The sequence below is a fragment of the Lachnellula hyalina genome, assembly GCF_007821495.1.
Source record: "Lachnellula hyalina strain CBS 185.66 chromosome Unknown contig00018, whole genome shotgun sequence".
NCBI lineage: Eukaryota > Fungi > Ascomycota > Leotiomycetes > Helotiales > Lachnaceae > Lachnellula > Lachnellula hyalina.
Window position 1 is genome coordinate 146,698 of NW_022157132.1, and position 23,525 is coordinate 170,222.

At 47.3% G+C, this 23,525-nt stretch overlaps 5 protein-coding genes across 5 annotated transcripts; 2 read left to right on the forward strand and 3 right to left on the reverse strand.

The window, feature by feature from the left end:
• Positions 1 to 321: 321 nt before the first annotated feature.
• On the reverse strand, positions 322 to 1,443 carry chs7 (Chitin synthase export chaperone; the record flags this gene model as incomplete). Its single annotated transcript, XM_031146833.1, has 3 exons — positions 322 to 516; positions 574 to 1,145; positions 1,206 to 1,443. 3 exons carry the CDS (start codon positions 1,441 to 1,443, stop codon positions 322 to 324), a joined length of 1,005 nt encoding a protein of 334 aa, XP_031008184.1.
• Positions 1,444 to 7,790: 6,347 nt separating this feature from the next.
• Positions 7,791 to 9,818, forward strand: mug80_0 (Meiotically up-regulated protein; the record flags this gene model as incomplete). Its single annotated transcript, XM_031146834.1, has 3 exons — positions 7,791 to 8,348; positions 8,398 to 8,680; positions 8,734 to 9,818. 3 exons carry the CDS (start codon positions 7,791 to 7,793, stop codon positions 9,816 to 9,818), a joined length of 1,926 nt encoding a protein of 641 aa, XP_031008185.1.
• Positions 9,819 to 15,502: 5,684 nt separating this feature from the next.
• Positions 15,503 to 16,784, forward strand: LHYA1_G001856 (uncharacterized protein; the record flags this gene model as incomplete). Its single annotated transcript, XM_031146835.1, has 3 exons — positions 15,503 to 15,693; positions 15,754 to 16,583; positions 16,636 to 16,784. 3 exons carry the CDS (start codon positions 15,503 to 15,505, stop codon positions 16,782 to 16,784), a joined length of 1,170 nt encoding a protein of 389 aa, XP_031008186.1.
• Positions 16,785 to 17,136: 352 nt separating this feature from the next.
• Positions 17,137 to 20,886, reverse strand: LHYA1_G001857 (Uncharacterized protein; the record flags this gene model as incomplete). Its single annotated transcript, XM_031146836.1, has 8 exons — positions 17,137 to 17,647; positions 17,707 to 17,794; positions 17,866 to 18,386; positions 18,461 to 19,020; positions 19,071 to 19,899; positions 19,950 to 20,491; positions 20,547 to 20,574; positions 20,636 to 20,886. 8 exons carry the CDS (start codon positions 20,884 to 20,886, stop codon positions 17,137 to 17,139), a joined length of 3,330 nt encoding a protein of 1,109 aa, XP_031008187.1.
• A 488-nt stretch (positions 20,887 to 21,374) lies between these two features.
• Positions 21,375 to 23,525, reverse strand: Rngtt (mRNA-capping enzyme; the record flags this gene model as incomplete). The annotated part of the gene is made up of 2 exons (XM_031146837.1): positions 21,375 to 21,665; positions 21,720 to 23,525. The coding sequence occupies 2 exons, from the start codon at positions 23,523 to 23,525 to the stop codon at positions 21,375 to 21,377; spliced, it is 2,097 nt and encodes a 698-aa protein (XP_031008182.1).

Sequence of the window (23,525 nt, forward strand, 5' to 3'; positions counted from 1 at the left end):
TTCAGCCGAGATAAGAGACAGAAAAGACACCTGGACTGCTCAGGGTATCGAGAAAATAAGTATATTAGGGGTCGTTCTACATACAAGTTTCGCTATCCATCCTTCAATGCTGCACCCCATAGAGCAGAAACCAGAAACTCATCAAAACGCCAATTCGTTCAACCATACTCCATATCCTATTACCAAATGTTGTAATCATTGTGTACAAAACCTCCTCTTTTCCATTTTGCATGCAATGAACGCCATTAATCCCAAAGACAGGCCCGCGCTATGCATTAAACTTCTTTCTTTTCCTACTGCATTATCCAAGAGAGGTATATTTTAGTATGCAAGGCCCCCATAACTCGAGTTCCGTCCCCCTTGTCCATGGTGTGCTGGAGCCATGTATGTAGAATCGGTGTCTTGGTACATAGTAGCGCGGCGATCGTCTTCAAGGAAAGGCTCTTTAACATCCCAGTTGTTTTGCTTTGTGCCCACGGAGAATTCGAGATCTTCACGTGTGATGGAATCCCAGTACTATAATCTCAAGTCAGCAAAGCATTTTTAATGGGTATAAAATAAGGGAGAACAAACCTTGTAAACCATCATGACAGCCAGTAAGTTACAAATAGTAGCAAAGAAAAGCCCATCCAGGTAATGTTGCACTGCGTTGCAGATCGTGTTGCTGAAGACATACAGGATAACCTGTCCAATGACGAAAAAGAATGCCCCGAAAGCGAGATCTCCCAGTGGCCAGCGCTCCTCAAGAGTACCCATAACAAGAAGAACCTGCATGATAAAGTATACGACCAATGCAATGCCAGACAGAATATACAGCACCACGAACAGCCCAACTGTATTTGTAGGGCTCAGGCCCGCCCAGCTTTTGAACGTAGCTAGCGATATTATACCCGTGATGATGAAGAATGCAAAGCTGACGGTACGGACTAGCCAGACGGATAGCGTAGTACCATCCTCGTAGATCTGAAAGCCTACGAAACCGTTAATGAGAAGGCAGACGGAGAGCGCGGATATGAGGCCATTCTGAACAGCGGCGAAGTAGGGATATGCGCCATTGCCGGGGGGAACGACCCCAGAGTCCAGAATGAGCGAGAAGAATGTAAGTAGCATGTAGATATAGAAGAAGGCGATGATTTCTTTGCGGCCTAATTATAGAACTGTCAGAATCGACCTCTAAATCCGACAGATTCGAGGGGTCAACGTACCGACGGCTGTGAATTTACTCCGGACATGCAAGATCATAATTACTGTCATTATGAGTGCGATTATGTGCATGAAGCATGCGGCGCCTTGGAAGATGATGGTGTTGCCGACGTCGATGTTGCGCGCATAACAATCTGCTTCGATGCCAAATGAGCCGGTGACAGTTGAGTAGTGGCCCACGACTGAGCATAAAGGCACCGGTGCTCGCTGGCAGACATCTTCGAAGTCTCCAAATCCCATCCTGCCTGCCCGTCTGCCCTTCCCTAATATATGCCCGTACGACTATTGTGTTGAATGTATGTTTGTTGCTGAGGAGCAAAGCCTCTCGAACCCGATAATGGCAAAGATGCTCGTATGCGATAGCGAATGTGATAATAGAGGAGGTAGCGATCGTGTGCTCCTTCTATGCTGGTGATGCGGGCAATGTTGAGGATGGAAGGAAGAAGGCTCGTCGTCGCTGCACAAGGGATGAGCCAAACAATCGTTTCTCTCCCCGATGTCTTGGCAACTGGTCGTTGGCGGGCAACCACGTTAGCGCGCTCGTATTAACTCCTAACCATCCACGTGATATTTTGGGACGACATCTTATTGCTAGATATTATGTTGATGATAAGTCTTATAGGTGAGATTCAGTTTTTTTATATACTCTGATAGATTCAGTATATTCCCTTCTTAGTTGATCTATTTACAAGTCCGTGAGGCTGCCGATCATGTGGGCAATTCAAAAGTTATGTACCTTAGTTCTATTCTAACAAGCCATTAGGCACGAGTATTCCTCGATGTCTTTCTCCTCCAAAGCAACAAAAATTGGGTGCTCGAGTTCGTCTGTTCCTCAAGCTCATAGTATTCATCAAGTGTGAATGTTCTGTCCTTATGTTCTTCATAAACCTGAATGATGCCTGCCTGAGCCAAGAATCCTGTCGAACGGAGAGTTACGTAGGCTCACCGAGAATTCAAACCTTACCGTTGACTCCCTTGACTCACTGGACACGTCTATGATCGGCGGAAATGTACTCGGATCCGGCCGTGTTTTGAACGATAATAAAGTTGTGTTCATTTAACAAATAAGCAAACGCAGCTCCATCCAACACTGATATCGAGCACAAGGCTGTCAGAAAAAAACGCAACGATATGACCTAACTCAGCTGCATGCATTCTTCCAGAGTCAAAATTCGATGCTGCCTGATCATTCCTCCTACAAGACTCTTGTGTGGGGGTTTGGTGTCAACTAACACTTCTACACCGTTGCTGGACGTAACATGCTTAGTGTAGCGTCCTGTCGGGATGAAGAAATGAGAACATGCAGCTTCATGATGCGGGACAAGCGCGAAATATCTAGCGTATCACTTGGTAACTGAATATTGCCTTGCAAAATCCTATCGGTTGTGGTGGCATTGACGAAAGGTTTCCGACTCTTGGAAGTGTCAAACTGAAGACATTGGGAATGCGGGCGTTTGCACCGGGGGAAAACAAGAGTGGAGATGACTAGGCTGTATCCTTTTTTTCAGCCGTCTTGTGCCTCGCACGCAGTGTTCATCGTGAATGGAACTGTTGATCAAGTTAGGACAGGCTGTTTGCATATGACTTGTAGGATAGGTACTTTAAGAGAGAGCCCGGATGTTTCAGCAGATGAGGGGTGGTAAGCATCGGTAAAGCACTAGATTGAGAAGCATAAAATCTGTGTAGTCGTGTAACGCCGACAGGAGGCGGTACTGTTGCAAGGAGAAGGCATCAAAATCAAAAGAGGCGGCCGGCGAATCAATTCCTGCGTTTGAGCTGCGGTCTCGTGTCGACGCGAAATCAACTGCACAAGACGAGTAAGTGTCAGCTTGGTCCAACGTCGCATGCAGAGTGGAAGAACACGCCAGGAATGCCTGTTTTCAAGGTTCAAACCCGCGAGGACCGCACACCAACAACTTTTAAGTGGACTCTCTCAGCCACAAAGAGCAAGTTTCGCGCATGACAGGACAAATTCATAGGTGGCATAGGCAGAGTGACTGGCCACCGGGATCTCGGTATGGGCACGGGAAGAAGTCTCAGATACGGAGGGTAAATTTAGTAGGAGTATAATCTAGAAATCCTCGTGTTTGTGTAAGGATATAGAATTGGATTTTGCCGGATCGTTGAATGCACTACGATACGATGTCCAAGAAGTTTCTTCGCCCCCCAGTCTTCTTATGGATCCAGGCTTTTCCACCCGCATCTGGAATGATGGAGCGCGAATGGTTTGAAAACCTAGTCAACCGCCGGTACAGTTCTTGGTAAGTTGGACTTAAAAAACCCCCCAAAATAGAAGTACAATAAAATATGCTCAAGAATGGAACTCTGATGAGAAGCTCCCGGGGCAGCCGGTGGCAATAATGAGATTCAGACAAAGAGGTAAGTAAAATGGGGGCAATAGCGGTTGCCGAACTTGTTCTTAGTCGCAGACGACCTCCATGCCGGCTCTCCAGCCCGTTGTGCCAATAGATTGGTTGGATTATTGGACTGGAACCATGTAACCGCAGCCTTGCTCGACCCGAGAATTATTCAGATTCTGCAGCTGATCCTTTGGGAACGTCCTTTTGTTTCCATGATGATGCTTTAAAGCTCGATGTTATCACAGACTGCAATCCTACGATTCTGCCACACAACCACATCTGCAGCTGCCCTTCGAACATGTCAAATTGTGAGGACAGCGCCACCGCTCCATTGCTGGCATCGTAATTGTTTCCGGATGTGGTGGCACTTGGTTGATCAGCCTCGCCAGGTTGCCTTCCTCATTCAAAGGAAAGGTTTATTCCCGTCCAAGTAAGCGCTTGATGTGTTCGGCATCCTTCTATGCTGGGTTCAAGGTCAATATTTACTGGCCTGCAGTCTATTGATTGTTTTATTAGTAGTAGTAGTATTCTTATTATTACTATTGCAGTTGGGTTTATCATTGATCGAAGATTCCTTTGATCAGCTGCAACAAAAAGCCGAAACATCTGGGCCGGCCGGGGATAAAGGGGCCTATTCCGAGGGAGGCTCGAGGCTGCTATGCTATGCAAGCTGAAGGCAGAAGCGCTGGAGCAGGGCCAGCAAGACCGCACAGCAGTCGTACTCGTCAGTTGGGTGGCGATGGGTGCACAATAATGAACAATATGATAATAGGGGCGGCGTTGTCCCTCCCAATCTCATCGTTGGTTGTCGTAATATCGTAATCATAAGGTGCTTGTGCAAATCAATCACAGGCTACAGTATGGCGCCGAGGGTAAGGAAAGGTTATTGACTAAACCAGACCAAACCAGACCAAACCAGAATGCACTGACACCCGGGATATTCTAAACAGACACCGCCTCCATCAAAGATCAGATCCATCCATCATTACCTCCTCATGATCCACAAAGCTCTTACTATATGCCAAACTAAACAACTTGGCGTCCGGATTATCCAGGTGTCTTATCTTATGTCTTATTGGCTCTTCTCAATCATCCGCTGCCCCCACGACGAGCCGCAATAATGATGCATTTAGTGATCTCGAGTCAGCTTCTTTGGAGAGTACTTCGTGTATATCAGCCGTTTCACTCGTCTCTAGGACAAGCCACATCGTATCAAAAGGCGTACGTCCACAGGCTGTTGTCATAATAACAAAAGTAGTGATAATAAGAGGTCTAGAATTTCCCAAAGAAGACGTTTAGTGGTCCTGTTAGAAGAGTTGGAGAAGGCTTGCGTTTCTTACCCCACCCCAACCAAGCTTCGCACTGCCCCGGTAGTCTCTTTTTCTGCAGCTTAGCCCACATCCCAGAGAAATACATCAGTAGTCAGGACTTACTACATGCTACCTGGTACGTTTACCATGAGCCCAGACAAACGAATAGGGGTTTAGCTAGATGAAGTCAAACTTTACGACCTGGATCTTCAACGCCCGGGCTCCTCCGTACGATTTGCTTCTATTTTCACCGACGGCTAAACAGGAAAGGCAGGCACATTGCATTTGATGACAAGCAAGATGATTTTACGCCGGAGGTCTACTTTTCTTAGCACGTCCACCCGGCCGACAAGTTGTGGGATCAATCGAAAGTGATAGTTAATCAACCCCTAATAATCATACTATTAGCCCATGCCTGCCATGTCTGGCTGCAACACTGATGCATCAACGGAATTGCTTCATTTTCCGCCCGAGTTGTTACCCCCTGTTCTGCTTTGGCGCAGGAAGGCGTTAAACGATCGCCGTGAATCAAAGCCCGGAGGCCAGGATAATTGCTGTAGTCCTGAATCAGTCCAGTGTACGGAGGCAGATTCAGTAAGTAATACAGCGAGCATTTTGAATTAGATACCTATCCTATATAGGAACAAGGGATAAATGATTCACGCACCATCTTTCAACAGACGGCATCAGCCTGATCCAGGCAGACCTACCTATGCCCCCAAAGATCGGTCAACTCGCACAAAACCTATAGCCTTGTTGTCACGTTCCAAATTCCAATCAATAATAATAGTAGGGATAGCAGCAGCGCATACGCGTACGGAACGGTATAGCTGGAGCCTTTTGCTGCTCCACGCTTGCCGACAAGTTTGTGATGTGCTGTGCTGTGCTTGCGGCTTGTCCCACTACCCTACTGTATCATCACTCCTTCCGTACAGTCTTACTCATTCTGTGCTTGACCGAGTGTAGCGCTTCACTCTGAAAACAGCGAAGTTTCTTCTTGGTTAGCTCGTACAGTGAGTGGGTGTGTGGGCTCGTGGAACCTGCACCTGCACCTGCACCGACCGCTGGAACCAACTCAGAAAGGAATCAGAGTTTCTAAACATTGGCGTATATCCAATCTCACTACACTTTGCTTTGGTGTCACTGCGAGGTCGCATCCAATCAAGCGGATGACATAAAATTCGTGCCCGCGACACCACCATGCGGACATCATGCCTGTCTGCTTCCTCCCAGAAACGGGGCAAGTTCTATTCATAATTCCTGCCATACGAAAAATGCATCCATCGCTTTGCGATTCGCTCACGTACTCGTACAGTACTACTGGGCTTGGGTCTGCGGGTTGGAAACAGCCTAGAACTCGTCTCCTATCCGTATCCTTGGTGCCGTGCTGTCTGTGATGTGCGCGCCCAAGCGGCCACTATTTGGCATTATCATTTATTACAAACACGCATGCTTTTCTCTAATACTTACTTGTAGAAGTATATGCTGCGAGCTAGAATAGGACTATGCTCTGATTGGTCTGACGCTATCAATTGCCCCATCTTTTCTCACTCCCTCCCTTCCCTCACGGTCCTCACCTCATTTTTCTCCCGCTCCTCCCTCCCTTGCTATCAGACTAGACCAACCTACAGTATCCATGATGCCAGCGCGTGTGCTTTTCTTTTCTTTTCGCTGACCCCCCCCCTCTCTCTCCCTCCCTAGCAGCACAGGACCAACTGTTTTGGGTCTGGATTGCCCCTCTACGCGGCAGGCCGGCGCGTCTGGTGAAGGCACACAATTGGTTTAGACTGTTACCTACTGTAGTATAGTGTTATAGATAGAAGTCATTACGAGGCGAGGGCAGGTAGCGCGTCCGACGGGGCGTCAATATCAAATTCTTACCTGGGTAGTCAAACATCGCTTCTGATCATGCCATGACTCCGTACGGATGTATGCGTAGACAGACGCTTCAAACTCGGCGACCCATGTTTCCCCTGACATAAACCAATCATCTCTACCGATATTGCTATCATCATCCTTTCGTAACCATTCCAGTCCATCTTCCCGGCTTGCTCTGCTGGCTGGCCCCCATCTGAGCCATCCATATCTCTCTGCGCCTCACTACCCTCGTGGATACTCACTGTACTGCTACTACTCCACCAGCTTGCTTGGACGACCAGGTCAGGGAGGGAGGGCATACACATCCCTGCCACCTAACAGCCGTTCCTCTGTGATTGATTTTATTGGCCGTGGCCAGTGACATCAAGCTTGCAAGCTTGGCCTTGAGCCTTGAACGACTTTCTGAGTAGTTTCTCTTTGAGATCAGCCTCCGGCCACTACCATTTTGCATCTGGAACCCTAATTACATTATTATCTCACACGGTTTCCTAGTCAGACTATCTTTCTCCTTCTTGTCGTGTTTTCATTCCTCCTCTTTTTCCTTTGGATTGAGCCATTCCACATTTAGCATAGCCCGAGCCCGGAAAATACGTGCCCTTAATCTGGTTAACACTCCCTATACAACAACAGTACAGTACGGTACCAAACCTCGAGAACATTCTCCGTCTCTCTCACTCTCTCTATCTCTCTCTCTGATTTTACCATCCTTCAGCCATTGCTACTCCCGTCGAAAATAGAACCCTTCTTGGAACTTCCTCCATATTCAAGCTGATACACTTACGAGTATCGGTGCTACCATTCATGGCTCTCCGGTGATTCGAATAAGGGTCAGAGGAATTCACTTGCTGGGAACGAAGGGGCAAACGAGAGAACTGGAGTTCTGGAAGCTCTAGGAGAACGAATTACGGATCACGCAGCCCCGGAAGATTTGAATAATTGAGATGCTTCTGGGATTCACCGTCCGACTACCATAACCCCCCCTTCCCCCCCTCCGAAACCGAACCTGAACCTCAACCACCCCGCCACCAACAAATTCTCCATGCATCGAACAACAAGACGACCGGCCCCTCTCGATTTCTCGCTGCAATCCAACTCTGCGTACGGTATCGACAGGCGGAAGTATCTTGGCGTGCCCAATTCACAATCCAGTCCAGTCTACCTTGAAGCACCAGTACGGGACGGGCTTCACACTCCACCAGGAGACAATATGGGGACTACGTATCAACATCCGCAATACACAAACTACGCTGGTCGACAAGATCCTCCCTACTCCATACCCTCGGTTGGACAAAATGGTTATGCTGGTGCATACGCAGAGGCGAGCGCTGCCCCAAAACAATACTCCACACTGAGCCAACCCACCGCTCAAGTTCCTTCTCAAATTCCCACATCAGCCCTTCGAAATGAGGTTCAAAATGTGCTACCTCCATATAGACAGCCGTCAAGTCCTGCGCCTGCCAGCAGAACAAACATCATGGGGCCCGTGGAGGAACAGTCCCGCGGGAAGAGTACAAATAGAGACATGATTATTCCGAATTTGCAGATACCTTCTTCGATAAATGATAGTGGAGGCAGTTTGGCCGAATTTGCTGCCCAGGTAAGGAAGACGACGTTATACTGTAGATATTATACTAATCTAAGCTCAGATTACATGCTTATTCTGGTTTGAATCGACAGAAACGTTAAACCGGGCTGAGAGTATGGGTCCTTCTTCGTCCCCAATCAAAAGATTACGGAATGAAGCTCTACCTTCGAGCGGGTTCAGAAAATGGGTAGTCACGATTCTGTCAACAACTCAGGTTACGCAAAATGTTATACTGTTGGCACTTTTGTTCATTTACCGACTAAAGAAAATCAACCCAGCAGTGAAAGGTAGAAGCGGGAGTGAATATCGGCTTTTGACTGTAGCGCTGATGTTGGGCAATAAATGTACGTTTCTGGAAAATCTCTTACCCGGGAGTCATGCTGACAAGAATATATAGTTCTCGATGATAATACGTACACTAACAAGACATGGGCTGAGGTATCCGGAATATCAGTCACCGAAATTCACGTTATGGAGGTCGAGTTTCTGAGCAACATGAGATATAGCTTGTTGGCATCGGAATCTCAGTGGAAAGATTGGCAGGCAAAGCTTGGAAATTTTTGGACCTTTTGCGATCGGGCATCCAAGGCTCCAGTACTTCAATATTCTCCAAGTATGGACCCGATCTTGCCATCGCCCCCAGTTTCCATGCAAGCTTCACCCCCTTCGCAAACACCTTCTCTCGCAAGCGGATTTTCGTCAAGTTCGGCCAGCTCCAGCTCTAGTTCCAGCCACTACAACCAGCAATGGCCTGTCAATAACTACCCGACTCCTCTACCGTCTATGCCAGAACACGATTTGCGCTCAACTCGAAAGCGGAGTTATGAAGGTGATGCAGAGGAGCCAGCTCCAAAGCGGACCACGAGACCATCTCCGAATAGACCAGCAGGTTTCGCCCCAACTGCACCTCCGATGAGGCACGACGTTCCTAGATTACCAGTTCCAAATTTGACAATTTCAACCAGCCAACCCATGAGCACTGGTTACAATTCAGCCTCCAGCTTGAATGGTCCCGTTCTCCCACCTATCGGTGGGAGAGCAATGTCTTCAGTCTATCCCACCACACCATCCTGGACTCCACATTTACCAGCATTGACACCTACTGGACCCCCAAGCCAACACGGCCCTCACAGTGCTGGTGGCTACACGACCCCCTCTCACCGCCAAAGCCCCCATTCGGTACAGGAGTTATTATCCCTCGGGTCTTCACCAATATCGGCCAGCTTTCCCCACAATCCCGGTCATATCTCTCCTTCTCTCTTTCTTCAGCAAAGAAACTCGCCTTACAAACCAGTCCGACATGTAAACACACTTTTATATCCACCGCCATCTGGATCAATGCAAGGCTTCTCCACAAACCCCGGTCAAATGCACTACCAACCGCTAGGAAGGAGGAATGACTACCGTTCAGGCGTTGTTCCCGAATACAGCTACCCATATCAGCAGTACCCTGTTCTACCACAACCTAATTTTCACGCCTAATTCAAACCTGCTTCCTACTACCACCACCACCTACCAAAAGATTTCCGAGTGCCGGCATGACTGCCAGTCAGTCACGGCATAAATAAAACATTTCTCTAATTTTCCAACCAAGAAAAGTCGAGCCCCAAAGAGAGGCTCGCAGGCATCAACACACACATGGCGTTTTTCCTTTGCAGCGAAGTTACTTCCCATAGACAGGGAACTTGGCGCTGATATACCACATTGCATGCAAGAGGAGTTTGGGGGCAACAGCCGCTTTGCCTTGCTTTATAAAGATCATCATCAAGGGATGGTCGTGAAATAAAATACAAAGTGCAGATTCAGAATTAGCTATCTGTAAATACAAGGCTTGACGATTCTGCAAGGTTTTTTTAAAGCTTCTTTGATTGTGATTGATGGTGATATTGTGATGAAACTTGAATTTATCTCGGTTAGATATGTTTCAGGGGCTCTTCATTCTTACTCCTTTAGTTCATGTGGTCATGTGATGTCCTTCCCGTCAAATATCTGCTTGAAGCTCGAGCAAGTGCTCATGCCTTGCTAGAGTAGGGCTTACATTACTTAAAGCCGTTCTTACATTCCGCCAAAGAAAAAGAAAAAACAAATCGATCATTCCAGCCGGTTTTCTCACCGCCAGCCTACACTGTACTGTATCCATCGTTGTCATAACTTGGGTCCTAAACCTTGAAGGTTATCTCACCCAAAATTAAGAAAATGGGCATTGATGCTATTTACTTCTGTATCCATTACCCGATTGCCATATTTGTCTCTAGTGATTTGTGGTAGGGTAGAGTTTGGTACAAGTGGATACTGGTACATGCATCATATCAATCATAGATATATAGTCTTCTCGACGTGTGTTATTCTGTATAACTTTTGTGACTTCTGGACGTATTCAGAAATATATCTATCGATTTTGTTATATGTCGTTAGATTACCCGATGCATTTTTATCTGTCCGTTTTGTTCATTTTTATCTTTGGTAGTAAGTGACGTTTAGTACTGTACCTAGGATAGGTAGTTTAGGCAATGTTTGCAGTGCTTTATTGGCAGTTTCTTGTTCTTGTTGCACGTCGTATTGGTACGACGTTTCTTTTTCATCTTTTGATAAATATAAAGTCTATGCTGAGTTTCAGTATTTGATTGTTATGTATTTTGAGGGAATGGCGGTAGATGTATAATGGAATTAAGAATCAAGATCCTGGCTGTGATTATGGTCACGTTGTCATTCATCATCTTTCCAACTGCTTCTTACGCCCTTCCCTTTAGTCGTCAACGTGAACTCGACTAGTACTATCGCATGCATTACTTCAGAGTCTTCACAACCTTCTATTGTTCTTGTAGTCCAACTATCGTCAATATAAATACTTGAGAAAGTTCATGCTTGCGTGGGTGTCTCGGGTGAGAAGAGTGTTTCGCCTGGATATAGTAAGTGATTTGAAACCCCACATCTACTTACTCATTCTGTGCTCCATGTGTCATTTACCAATGAACACGTTTCTTGTATGAAGCAGATAAGATAGTGAATGCTGGAAGAGACAAATAGCAGGTGCGTACTTTGTTGTGAATTGGGGGGTCTCCGTTTCGGAACCAGTTATTCTATGGGGAGTCTTAGCTTCCTGAGCGTTTTGTTGTGTGCTATGTCTGGAGTTCGAGAAGACCAGACTATATATGCGAAACTGTATACGGTACTATGGGCTAGGTTTAGGGGGTGAAACCATTTTTGACAGTTTCTTTTCCACTTTGGCGTCTGTTCAGATTTATTATTTCGTAGGTAGGAGCGACTCTTACATGAATGAGGAATTGGAGCGTTGACACGAAATCCATCCGATGTTCACTCGGTTTTCACCTCGGCTTGAGTGAATGAGCGATCCGGTTGCAGTGATTCCTACTTGGTGCTTCTACCGAATCCAGGCGATGCTGCCAGAACACGCACCTCATATTGAATGGGACATTCATACAAACATCGTACCACCTTTGTGTATACTTGCCTCTCTTGCTGTCTTATTGTCGACTCGACTAGCTCATAGAAGAACATTTACCGGCAGCAAAGGTCAGATCTATTAGCTTGTTGGCTATAAAACTTGCATCCCCAATAGAAACCAAAATTTCCAGCCACTCAAGAAGATCGCGCCACACTCACAACAATGGCAGATCCAAGCAAGCGCAGCAGGGTGGCAGCACTCAAGGTCGCTTTCGACGAACCTGCGTGGAATGGCTGGTATGTTTTTAGACACATTTTTCTGCTTCCTTTCCCGAGTCTGCACACATGCCTCTCTCAACAGAGCATGTCTCCTGGCGACATTGCCGTGCATAATAAATGCTACAAAAGCAAAGCTGACTCCCCGTTCTTTGGTAGGGTTCGACAATACCAGCGAATCTTCGTCGACCGCAAGGTACAAGATGACCATAGGCACGTGGAACGACGAATAGCTTTTGAGCAGCTATTCAAGCTCGGTGATACACCTCAAGTCACAATGCAGAATGTCCTTAAGCTTCAAGCCTCCCATTACACAGAGGATCAAAACATTGGAATGGATCGCTACAAGCAAAATCTCCATGCTGATCGTCTGTTTTTCATTTATCTTGTAAGTTGTGAACATTCCCTGACGGCTGGGACAAACTCTCTTGAAGTGCGATTGTAATTTCTCCAATATTATGGCAATTATGAGTATGGCCGGACCTACAGAATGGGAAGCATCTCGTTTGTCCAAGAAATTATATTTGACAAGTATGCTGATCTCTTTTCCACAGGCCAAGCTATGTGGCATTCAGGTCCTTAAATCCACCCTCGGTCTTGTTCCGCCAGAGAACCCTGTTGTCAGCTTAGAGAGCAGTGATAGCTATTTCCCGCGGCTTGACACATCCTCTTCCACTGGCCAACTAGAGGTCGCTCCGCAAGATCCTCCATTCATATCTCCGCACGCCTCCTTGTCGCCCATAACCCTAGCTGGTTTTGACTTCGATATGAACGATGACCAGAACCAGGACCATCATCAAGGGCAAGGCTATCCATTCACCCCATCTCCTCAAGGCAACGATTACCCAACTATGATGTCGATTGCTCCTCCTGCTCAGTCCCAAGCCGTCGCCAGCGCGCCTCAAACTCAATGGGAATATCAAGCCTCAAACCAAAATACGATTGGCGCTCAAGGTTATAGTGCTCAAGGATATGGGTCCCAAGGATATGTTTCTCAGGGGCAGAGCGCTCCGGGATATGGTACCCAGGGATATGGCACGCAGAGTCCTGGTTCTCAAGTCGCAAAGCCCTCTCAATTAGTCATTACCACAGGGTATGGTTATCAACCGGGCTACTCTCAGGGGCACAATCCCCAAGAAAATATGTAAGCACCTTCTAAATATCCCCGGGAGTAATGAGATAACCGGAAGCATGGCTGACGCGGCAATAGCAGCTCCTCAGAAAGCCCCCCTTCCAACCAGTGGCAAAACGCGTCTCAATTCCAGCCCCCGGATAACATCCCGGTATCGACTGCAGCTGCGTTCTCAGTTCCTCGAAATGTCTCATCTCCCGGAGTGCCTTCTCAACAGCTCCAGACGACAATATCACAGGTGCCCCCAAACCTAAAGATCTTTCTCTTCCGTGGAAAATATTACGATTTGACTTGTAACCTGTGTCCTGAGCGCAGATTCAGCAGTATCCAAGGTCTGTTTATACACGTCAATCAATCCGATATCAATCACTCTTCCCTGATTGCATCAGATCATTCCTGGGCAGGCGCTCTGAAAGCTGTTGCCACGCAGGTTGTTGACGGAAACGAGCAGAATGTTGAGCTTCATAACCAGGTTGGTCTAGATCTTTAACGGCATGAATCACTTTGCTGACTGCCGAAACGGGAGTTCAAATAGGCGGATCCAATCTTGAAAATCCGTGAAGGATGGAAGTCGGCTTTGTGAAAATGTGTCAGGGAGTCCATGAAATACTTTGAGCAGGTATGGCAGGCGTTTGTACTTAGAAATACCCAATAGCATTGCAAGCGATGCCTGTTTACAGCGTCCGTTCCTTTCATCATTTATATCCCTTTCACTGCTGTATAATATTTTGCAGATTCTACCGGGATCTCACCTAGCCTCGTTATGATGGAAAACATACTGAGCACCAGCGAGACTTTATTACCCAAAAGCACATGAAACAATATGCAACTAGCAGGAAGGTGCATGATACCAATCGCAACCATGTTCGATTCTGCCCGCGAATGTCACACTCCTACATTTCTGCGTTCACCTTGTTTGAATCGAAACTATCATGATAATTAGCCTGCATGCTCACTCTATCGTCTGTAAAACGTTCATCTGTATTTTGTATAGTGTTCGAAGCAGGACCTGGCTCAATTAAAAGAGTATAATCTGTACCTGCCGCTCTACTTGCTTCGGCACCCAGTGCTCCTTCCCCTTTCCTAGCGCAGAATCATCCGCCCTTGACTTTCATTCCAGCACCAAGCTTCAAGTCTCAACGTATCTTGACCGTTTATACTCCGCATGCCAATTATTAGCAAGATATCAACTCTCCGAATTACGCTTAATGTGTTGGAGTTCTCTACTTGACGTGATTTCGGAAGAGGAGGGATGTATTCAATAAAGGTGCCAAGAACAACCTCTTACCTATTACACCTGCTCTACGCCTCCGATATGAAATGCCACCCCCATCTCTGCACTAATCCATGTATTTTCTGCTTGTGGTGAACCGCAACGCACTTTCCCTTTCCCACGACTCGTCCACTACTTGAGATCCTTTCCCTTCCTCTCCCACACCTCCTCTTCCCTCATCCCATTCTCCCACCACCAACAATGAAACTGCTCTCGTCATAGATCATCAAAGTCACATACACTCAAAGCAGATACATCACAGCAGAGCTAGATGGAAGCCCGATAATTGCATTGCAAGCATACCCGTTCAAGTACAGGCCTCTCATGCATGATCTCGCTGGGGGTGTCACACTGTAATGTTACCGGTCTTCTCACTGAGAACTGTCTTGTGTGATGCCATGAATCTTTTGATGTGATTCCTCTTGTTGCGGATTCTTTGTCACATATTCAAACCCTTACTGCAGCATTGAATTCCTGAATCCTCTGGACAATGAACAGCAAGGAAGGTCTGATTAGCTAAGGTAATGAGGTTTCCCACTCTTTGTGCGGAGTGTTTGCTGACCAGATGCGCAGATCACTATGGCCATATGGCATGGCATCCCGAGAAGAGATCATGTTGGAAAGAGCCTTGCAGACACTTCTGCAAATTATGCAGCCTCAGTCAAAGCCAGATGAAGCTGTCAATCTACACATCTGAAATCAAATAGAAGAAATCCATGTTGAAAGACACATTGGATGTACGTGATGCTTTCTCCGCAGATGCAGTGCCAGTGCTACCCGTCTTCACTGAAAGAACATCCTGACTTTCAGAGAAAACGACGTATTAATTGTAGATACAGTACAAAAGTTAATTCTCAAAGTCCGGTGTAGCCCGCCTCCTGGTAATTGCCTTTCACAGTATTTGTGATGTTGTGGAAGAACTTTTGACGTTGATTGAAGTCGAGTCAGTGACTCTGCATCCCCGCGCTCTCCTGTGCTGTCTGCCGGCAAAACTATATTCCGTTGATCGGGAGGGGTGCTGGCTTGTATGTCTATGTCTCACAACATCTCGAAATTCGTTTGCTCCATGCGGAAATGAATATGAAGAAGACACTGCTGCTTTGTTTTATACACGGATTTAAGGGAGGAGACGACACGTTCGGCGAATTCCCCGAACATCTTCGAGCCCTCGTCCAAAATGGTCTTCCCAAGATCCGAATTCTGGCAGTACAGTATCCCAAATTTGAAACTCAAGGTGACCTTACAAAATGCGTATCAAAATTCAGGGAATGGTAGGTCTACAGGTCCACAACTTCCTCTTGGATTTATATGATGCTGATTAAAACTCGTAGGCTACAAGAGAAGATTATCGACCTCGAAGTAGAAAATGCGGCCCCCTCCCCAACTATCGATCCCAGCGTACGAACAATCCTCGTCGGTCATAGCATGGGTGGAATAGTTGCAGCGGACACAGCCCTCCTAATAACATCTGACAAGATGATCGAATCTTCCGAATCAAGTGAAATTGAGCCCTCCCAGCACAACTCGTTGATGTTCCCCTACATACAAGGTGTTCTAGCCTTCGACACACCGTACTTGGGAATAAGCCCTGGAGTTGTAGCCCATGGAGCCGAGGGACACTATAATGCTGCTTCTAGTGCCTTTACACAGCTTAGTGGGCTAGCTACAGCTATATGGGGAACAGAGACCGTGGCAGATGCTTCGAAAGACAAGAAGAAACCAGTTGCAGCGTTACCAGCACCTCCAGTCAAAGAGGCGCCTGCATCGGGCTGGGCAAAATGGGGCAAGATAGCTGCGGCGGCTGGAGGCGTTGTAGCGGTCGCAGGTGCTGGCACAGCTGCATTCGTGAACCGGGATAAAATTACTGAGGGCTGGTCCTGGGTAGGTTCTCACCTCGAGTTCGTGGGGTGCTTGATGCAAGGAGAGAATTTGAGGAAGAGAGTCACTGCCATGATGGAGCTACACGAAAACCTAGATGTGGGATGGGCAAATCTATATACCAGACTTGGAAAGCAAGCCGTCAGCAAGAATGATGGAAGCATGGTTGGTAGCGTGATAGGGAACCAGAGAACCTTTTGCAACCTGCCTAAGAAGAAAGTCAGAGAGCTCTGGCAAGAAGCTATCAATGATGCAGCCCATGACGAAACCGGGGCGCATATGGGTATGTCGGATCTCCTGTGTCATGTTAACGTGGTTGCTGACTTTTACTCCAGCCATGTTCTACCCGAAAGATAATCCGGGGTACTACGACTTGGCGGATGCTGCAAAGAAGCTGATCATCGAATGGACATCAAATGACTGGTACGAATCTAGCACTGGGGATGAGACTACTACATTTAGCATCCAGCATGATGAGTTATAGGTGCTGAGGTACGAAAGGTTTGAATTCATGATATTTAGCGTAGGCGTCAGGGGTTCGTTCAAAGGACGACAGAACAACATATTGTGACGAGCTTAACCATACCCTTACAAACTACCCCACGGTCTTCAAAATTGCGGCTTTTGCATATCAGTAGTCATTGCTCTATGCGGATAGTGATAGACGTAAACCGCTGATTCCTTTCGCCTACACCCTCATTATGGGTGGGGTTTTCATGTTCAGATGATCCAAAGACTAATTACACTTTCGTACAAATGCCCTTCAAACGCCACCCTATAGCCATCTATCCAATCTATTATGAATTTAGTACAGTAATTAAGCTATCTTTCTCCAATTATTCCCGCTTCCCCTTTCCATTTCCATCCCCACTCCCAGAACTCCTTTCAGTCCCCGAACTATCCAGACTACTGTCACTCATATCAACGCGGAACGAAAAATCCGTCTCCCCCACCAAATCCCTCACATGATCCACCAACCGCGCCAGATCATCCGTCACAAGCCCACTCGCAACCTGGATCACAGCATACGCGCTATATCCTGGCTCCTCCACATGCCTCGCATCCAGAATGCCTTTATCCAGCGCCTCTAGCCTCTTCGACAGATTGTAAGGCTCGGGGAGGACAATGTAAGGAGGGAGTGCCGAGCCTTGCGATACTGCGCCGGAGAGGAGCGCGAGCGTGCTGGTTATGGAGTGGGAGGTTGGCTTGATCGTGTCCATTAGTAGGCTGAGGTCTGAGAGCCAGGCACGACGGGCCGCGGTGGTTGCGTTGGGGTAGGCTGGACCGCAGGAGGCGTCGGACCAGGATCGCGTGGCATAGGAGATTAGGGTGAGGTAATTCAATATACTAGGAGTAAAGGGTTAGTTGGAAGGGAAGGGAAGGGATGGGGCTTTGACGCAACGTACTTGTTTGCGCGGAGGGCGATGTTGTCGTATGTTTCTTTGGGGAATTTCCCACCGATTGTGAGTTCCCATTTCTCCCAATCCGCGTGTTCTGGTCAATGTTAGTATAACATTCAAGGAGGGTTTCCAGAATGGGGAGGGGATGGTGGGAGCACGACTTACGTTGTAATGAAGGGAGAAGCACCAGCAGCTTCTGAAAGATCTTATAGCGGACCTTCTCAAGCTTCCTACCAGGAGAATCCTTCAACTCCATATCCCCCTCTGTACCATGCATCCTCGCATTAATCGTAGAATGCACAACCGAATAATAGTTGGCCAGCAGGTAAAGCGTTGATCCTAGATCCTTCCTCAGCCAACTCCTATCTGACAGCGGATACGGGAAAATCGTCCAGATAAATGCCACGAAAGATCCACCAGCCACACAAGCCAGTCGATACGGCGCGAGCTCGTATATAGGGTAATAAGGCTGTCCGCTGTATGTTGCTGCCGCGAGGCCGATTTTACGGACTTGTAATTCGTAGCCGATGATGAGGACTTCGGTTACGATTGACATAAGCCATACGGCCATGAATCGGGGGTGTTTTAGGAAAAAGTACATCTCGAGAAAGATCAAGAACCATAAAAATACTATTACGCCCGAGGTCTTTTGGTCGGGGATGTACCATATTATAATTGAGAGTACCCTGGAAGACCAAATTAGCAATTGTGCTTGGGCCGATTGCTCGCTTAGAAAAGGGGATTGAGGGGAGGGACTTACATTGCTACAAATGTTCCCCCCACTCTGCAAAGGAATCCAAATATCGCCTGGCCGCTCGTCATTGACATACCAATAGCCTTTAACACATTAGTATTCGAACTCTCAACAGTTAGAAAATGGGTACGGACAATAATGAACATAGCCCAGACAAGCCGCTGATCCATAAAAAATGACTGTGTATCCTTCAAAAAGGCGATAATCCCAACCGTCAGCGTAGCACACGCAACTCGAAACCCAAAAGCCGATTCAGCCGAGCCTAAAAAGTGCGGGATCTTTCTAATGCGGTTTCCAAAATGCTGCCAAGCAGTAGCAGGAGGCAAATGTTCAGGATCTTTTACAGGATTGAAGCCTGCGCCCATGAAAATGTTGCTGCTTCCGTTTTCCATGGAGTCTGGGGAATTTGTGTCAACGGATGTGTCTTCTTCGCCTATGGAAAGGATCCATTTCTTGATTCGGCGTTGGCCGGGTAGGATTAGGCGGTTCTTTTTCATGGATCCTTCGGAGACTTTCTTGTCGGCGAATTCAACAAGTTTGAGGATTGCTCGGCCAGCGGAGTAAAGCTGGGGAAAATTAAATTTGGGAAGAAGATTACTGAAGGATGAATACTTACTAAAAATTCTAAATAGAGGATGAGGTACAACTGCTGTTGGTCTCGGGCATGTTGCGTATCGTCCGGAGTATATCTGTTCTTTTTAGGCTCCTCATTCAACTGATCGAATATCTCCTCCGACAACCCCTTATTTCTCGCCCAAGCCTTGAGCGTCTGCCCTCTAGTCTCATAGAAATCTTTCAATTTATGGTCTAGAAACTTGGAGAACTCGGGATCTCCGGGTCTGGGATCCGTTCCTTTGGCCTCAACGTCGTCTCCGCCCTTCTTCTTTTTCGGCGATTTGTTGAATTCTAGCACCAGACCAACATGCTCCACGGCTTCATCCATGGCTCCTACCGCTACAGCAAAAGGTTCGTGAAGCGTCTTCATCATCTCGTTCCATACACGCTTCTCTTCATTCTTTGAGGATTCATCATAGCCCTCCCAGGCTTCTATCTTGTCATGCCGAGTGTAGGTGGAGTTCAACCACCCGCGCCTCTCCGCGATTCTCTCGAAAATATCTGTGCTTGTTGACAGGCCGAGCAGGGGGATGAGAATATCACGGAAGAGGGCGAATATCTCGTCAATGTCCTTAGCGCATAATTTCCCCCAGGCAATTTCCCTTTTCGCGAAAGGAAGATCGCCATAAAGCTTCCCGTGAAGAGCCAGAAGTCCAGAGACAGCACCTTTTAAGGCTTTTGCTGATGGTGTTTGGGCAGGATGGGCCTTCTCTTTCTTCTCATTCTTCTTGTGCTTTTTGCCATTCCCTTCAGCCCTTTCGTCTTCAGCAGCAGGATCTGCAAACATATCACTGCTTTCCAGGCTCTGTAGGTACGCCGTTTGCGCTTTCCTATTGCCAAATCAGCTCTATTCGTGTATCATTCAACAACATCAACTTACATTACACCTCTCACTGCTCCTAGATATCCCGTAAACTCTTTGAAAACAACCGTCCTGGAACTGATGGGTATAATAAACAAGTTGACTGCTGTCGCAATCGCGAACGCAGTTAAAAACGCCTCCAACAGCTGCTTAACCAGGCTAATCCCAGCTGTCATTGTTGGAAACAGCGGTCCATATGTAAAGGCCACATTCGTGAAGATACTATATATAATAGCCGGCAAATTCAGCGCCGGCATCTTGGCTCTGAGAGCATTGACGAAGTAGATATTGGCGAAAAGCCAGATGGCGCAGACGGCCGATTGCGAAGAGTTGTAAGTGGCTTTTGAGCCTACGGGGGTTGTGTGTTTCCGTGCTTGGACACCAGACCAGATACCAAGGAGTGCAATGGAGGCCCCGATGCAAATGCCGACTAGGTTCAGAGTAATGGTTTGAAAGTACTTTGCGCGCGGCATTATAGGCATGCTTAGTACGGTTATGATGGGGATGAGGTAACCGATGGTGCTGTAGGTTTTGGCGACTTCGTCTGCTTGGTAGAAGGCCTGGAGAGTTGCGTTAGTATGCTGGTTTCGTCTGCATAGGGGGAAGAAGACTTACTATTGCAATAGCTGGCCCAACACTCCCTCTATCTCCTCAATTAGCAAATGTATTCTCGTTTGCTCGTTTCCAATTCAAGGGAAACGTACTTGAACATCATCATCACCGTCCCAACATCCAAGCCAATCTTGGCAATCAGCTTTTGAACCATTGAGTCCTTCGGTTTTGCTGTCTCCTCCTTGATAGCCTGCTCCTCCTTTGCCGTCGCAGTCCTTGAGCCATCATTACTCGAGCTCTGCGGGGCCGATTCCTCTCCAGCTATATCCTTTCCATGGTCTGCGTCTACTTCATGTCTTATATTTGGTTCCGGTAGGGTCCGGGTCGCGATGTCTTCAGCCATGTCTTAGATGGTCAATTGCAACGCCGAGTGTCACCACGTTGTAGCATCTGCCATTTTAATTGAAGACTATGTGATAGACTGGAGTTTGGACACAGGAGGAGGGAAAAAAAGGAAGAGGAATAGAAGAAAAAGAAAAGATTAAGGGCTCCGTGACGTTATTTTGATTTGTTGCCACACTTCCGCCTTAGTCCCCCGCAAACTCTAAAGCTGGCCTTGCAGCAAGGCGCTTGCATAAAATTGTGAAAATGTTATGCCTATTACCATATACAATATCCCGGCCTGGAATTTTGAAGTGTGCGAGAAAGTGTAGATCTTCTTATTCTGGGGCAGCACGCTGGGCACGGTGCGGAGAAATTAAGATATGTACGTAAGGCCGTTTGTTATTCATCCATCTCGAATCGTGCCTCGGCCGGTGACGCCGAGCCGCCCCCTAATTCCGGGGTATTATTAATATCAAAAATCTCCCGCCAGAAATAACTAAAGCCTCTTTATAACGTCGGCGCTCTCTTCAAACCAACACAATATCTAACAAAAAGGGTATCTAAGAAATGGGCATGTCTGATTCCCTTCGGCCGCTTCTCGGCAAATTCGGAAATGGCAGCCGGCAGCGTGTACCCACACCGTTCTTTCAGGTAGCATACGATGAAGAAGCCTGTTCGATTGAAGCCGTAGTGGCAATGGACTGCAATGTAAGCGGGCTTTGTCTGCTCGTCCCTAATGCGGTCGATTAGGGCGATGAAGGATGCTACTTCGGATTCTGTAGGCGGAATCTTGGAGACCTGTAGAGACTTAGAATGTGATATTATTGAGGAATATTGCTTGTAAGCACATACGGTAGGGAATTTATGATATTGAATTCCTCCTTTTTCGAGGCCTCTTGGGTCATATACAGGACTCTCGTGTGATATATCAACGACATCCGTAATTTCAGAACCCCATTCCTTCACAAAGACATCAGGCGAATGGGTTTCATCGACTTCTCGCAAGGTCTTCATTGCCCTGAAGATGCCATCAATAGGCTCCGAGACGGGCTTGACTGCTTTCCACTTTGCTAGATTCTTTACATCCCATTTGCCGGCATCGCTGAGATATTGGAGTTGCCAGCCAAGAGATAGTCGTGGCGAGACCTGAGTGCAGAGGAAGTCTGAAATAAGTCCAGCGAGAATTCTGACGGTTGCTGGTTGGTAGAGAAGGGCGTGTGAAGCTGGGCTTGGAAGTATTGTAGTTTTCAGGACTTTCTTTGGCTTTGATGGTTGTGGAGGCACGGTTGAGAGTCCATCATTTGGCGTTGAGGGGTCTTCGTACATTTCTTCTGCTGTGTCAGGATTCGTTTCCAGGAAATATTCCGGTCTGATGGACTTTCCCGCCTTGCTTGGCCCGGGACTGCGAGCTTCAGTCGATATATCAACGAGAAAAGCAGGATCAACGACCGACTCACTAGCCTCATCCATTTCACTCTGGATAGGGTGAGACTTTCCTAAGAAAGAGGCAATCTTCTGAATCTCCCCCGGCTTGGTGATATTATCAGCTTCGCCAGCAACTAGGAACACAGGAACTTCAAGACCTGCCCAAACATCTTTACCCGGAAATCCGCCCTTGGCAACTCCATTTTCATAGTTTGGCAAAGTTCCGGAAGCCATTCGTCTCCAAACTGGTGTCTTGCTCTGGTAGTTGAAACGGTATTGAAGCGCTTTCGTCTCATCATCTGCATCTGCTCCAACAAAACGAGACACACTTGCGCTGTCCTTCCCACCTCTCTTATCATAGTTTCTCCAAACATTGAAGATTGGTGACGGTATCCACAGCAGCTTCCTGAACATAGAGACCTCATCCGGAGAAGGGGCTTCGGCTCGAGGGCATACCGCAACCAAACCTACAACGTGCTCTGCTAACGAGTTGGGGAAGCTCATGCTTTTCGTGGCAAGCATTGCGGAGAGCGAACATCCCATGCTGTGACCGATGAGGACAACATTCTGGTCCTCTCTCCTATAGTCCTCAATGATGAGACCTAGAAGTTCCACTAGGCTCTCCATTGTATATGCATCCCAGTCCTTCGGGGCGAATTTGGATACCCCGCAACCTGGGAGATCAATGGAGAGACATGACGAGAGGTTTACCAAGCTCGTCAGCAATGGATGAAACTGTGCGACCGAACCTCCAAAACCATGTATAAAGACGAGCAAGGGCAACCGAGCTGGTTCTGTAGGTAGCTTCTCGAACTGCGGATGTTCTCGGAAAAAGATACGTAGGGAGGGATATGTAAATCGGCTCGTTTGGTAGGATCGGATTACCGAGTGCTTCTTTAGAAGGCTAGGGTCTGATGCTTCCGCTTCTAGTATCAAACACATATTAGTCCTGCGTACTTTTGGTATGTCAAAGGACTTGCCATTTGTATCTGTGTCCTTTCCTGCAAATGAGTCATCTGTAAAGCCCTGGCTTATTGACTTCCTGGTCCGCCGCCTTCCAAGATGCCAAAAGACGATCAGAGGCAAGGAACTACAGAGAAACATTCCCAATATATCAAGCTTCGAGGTTTGTGGAAAGAACGGGCGAAGACTCGATGCGACCGCTTGAATTTGTAGGTTTAATTTATTCGATGCGCCTGATATCCGCCAGGGTATGTTGTCCGGCAGGGCCAT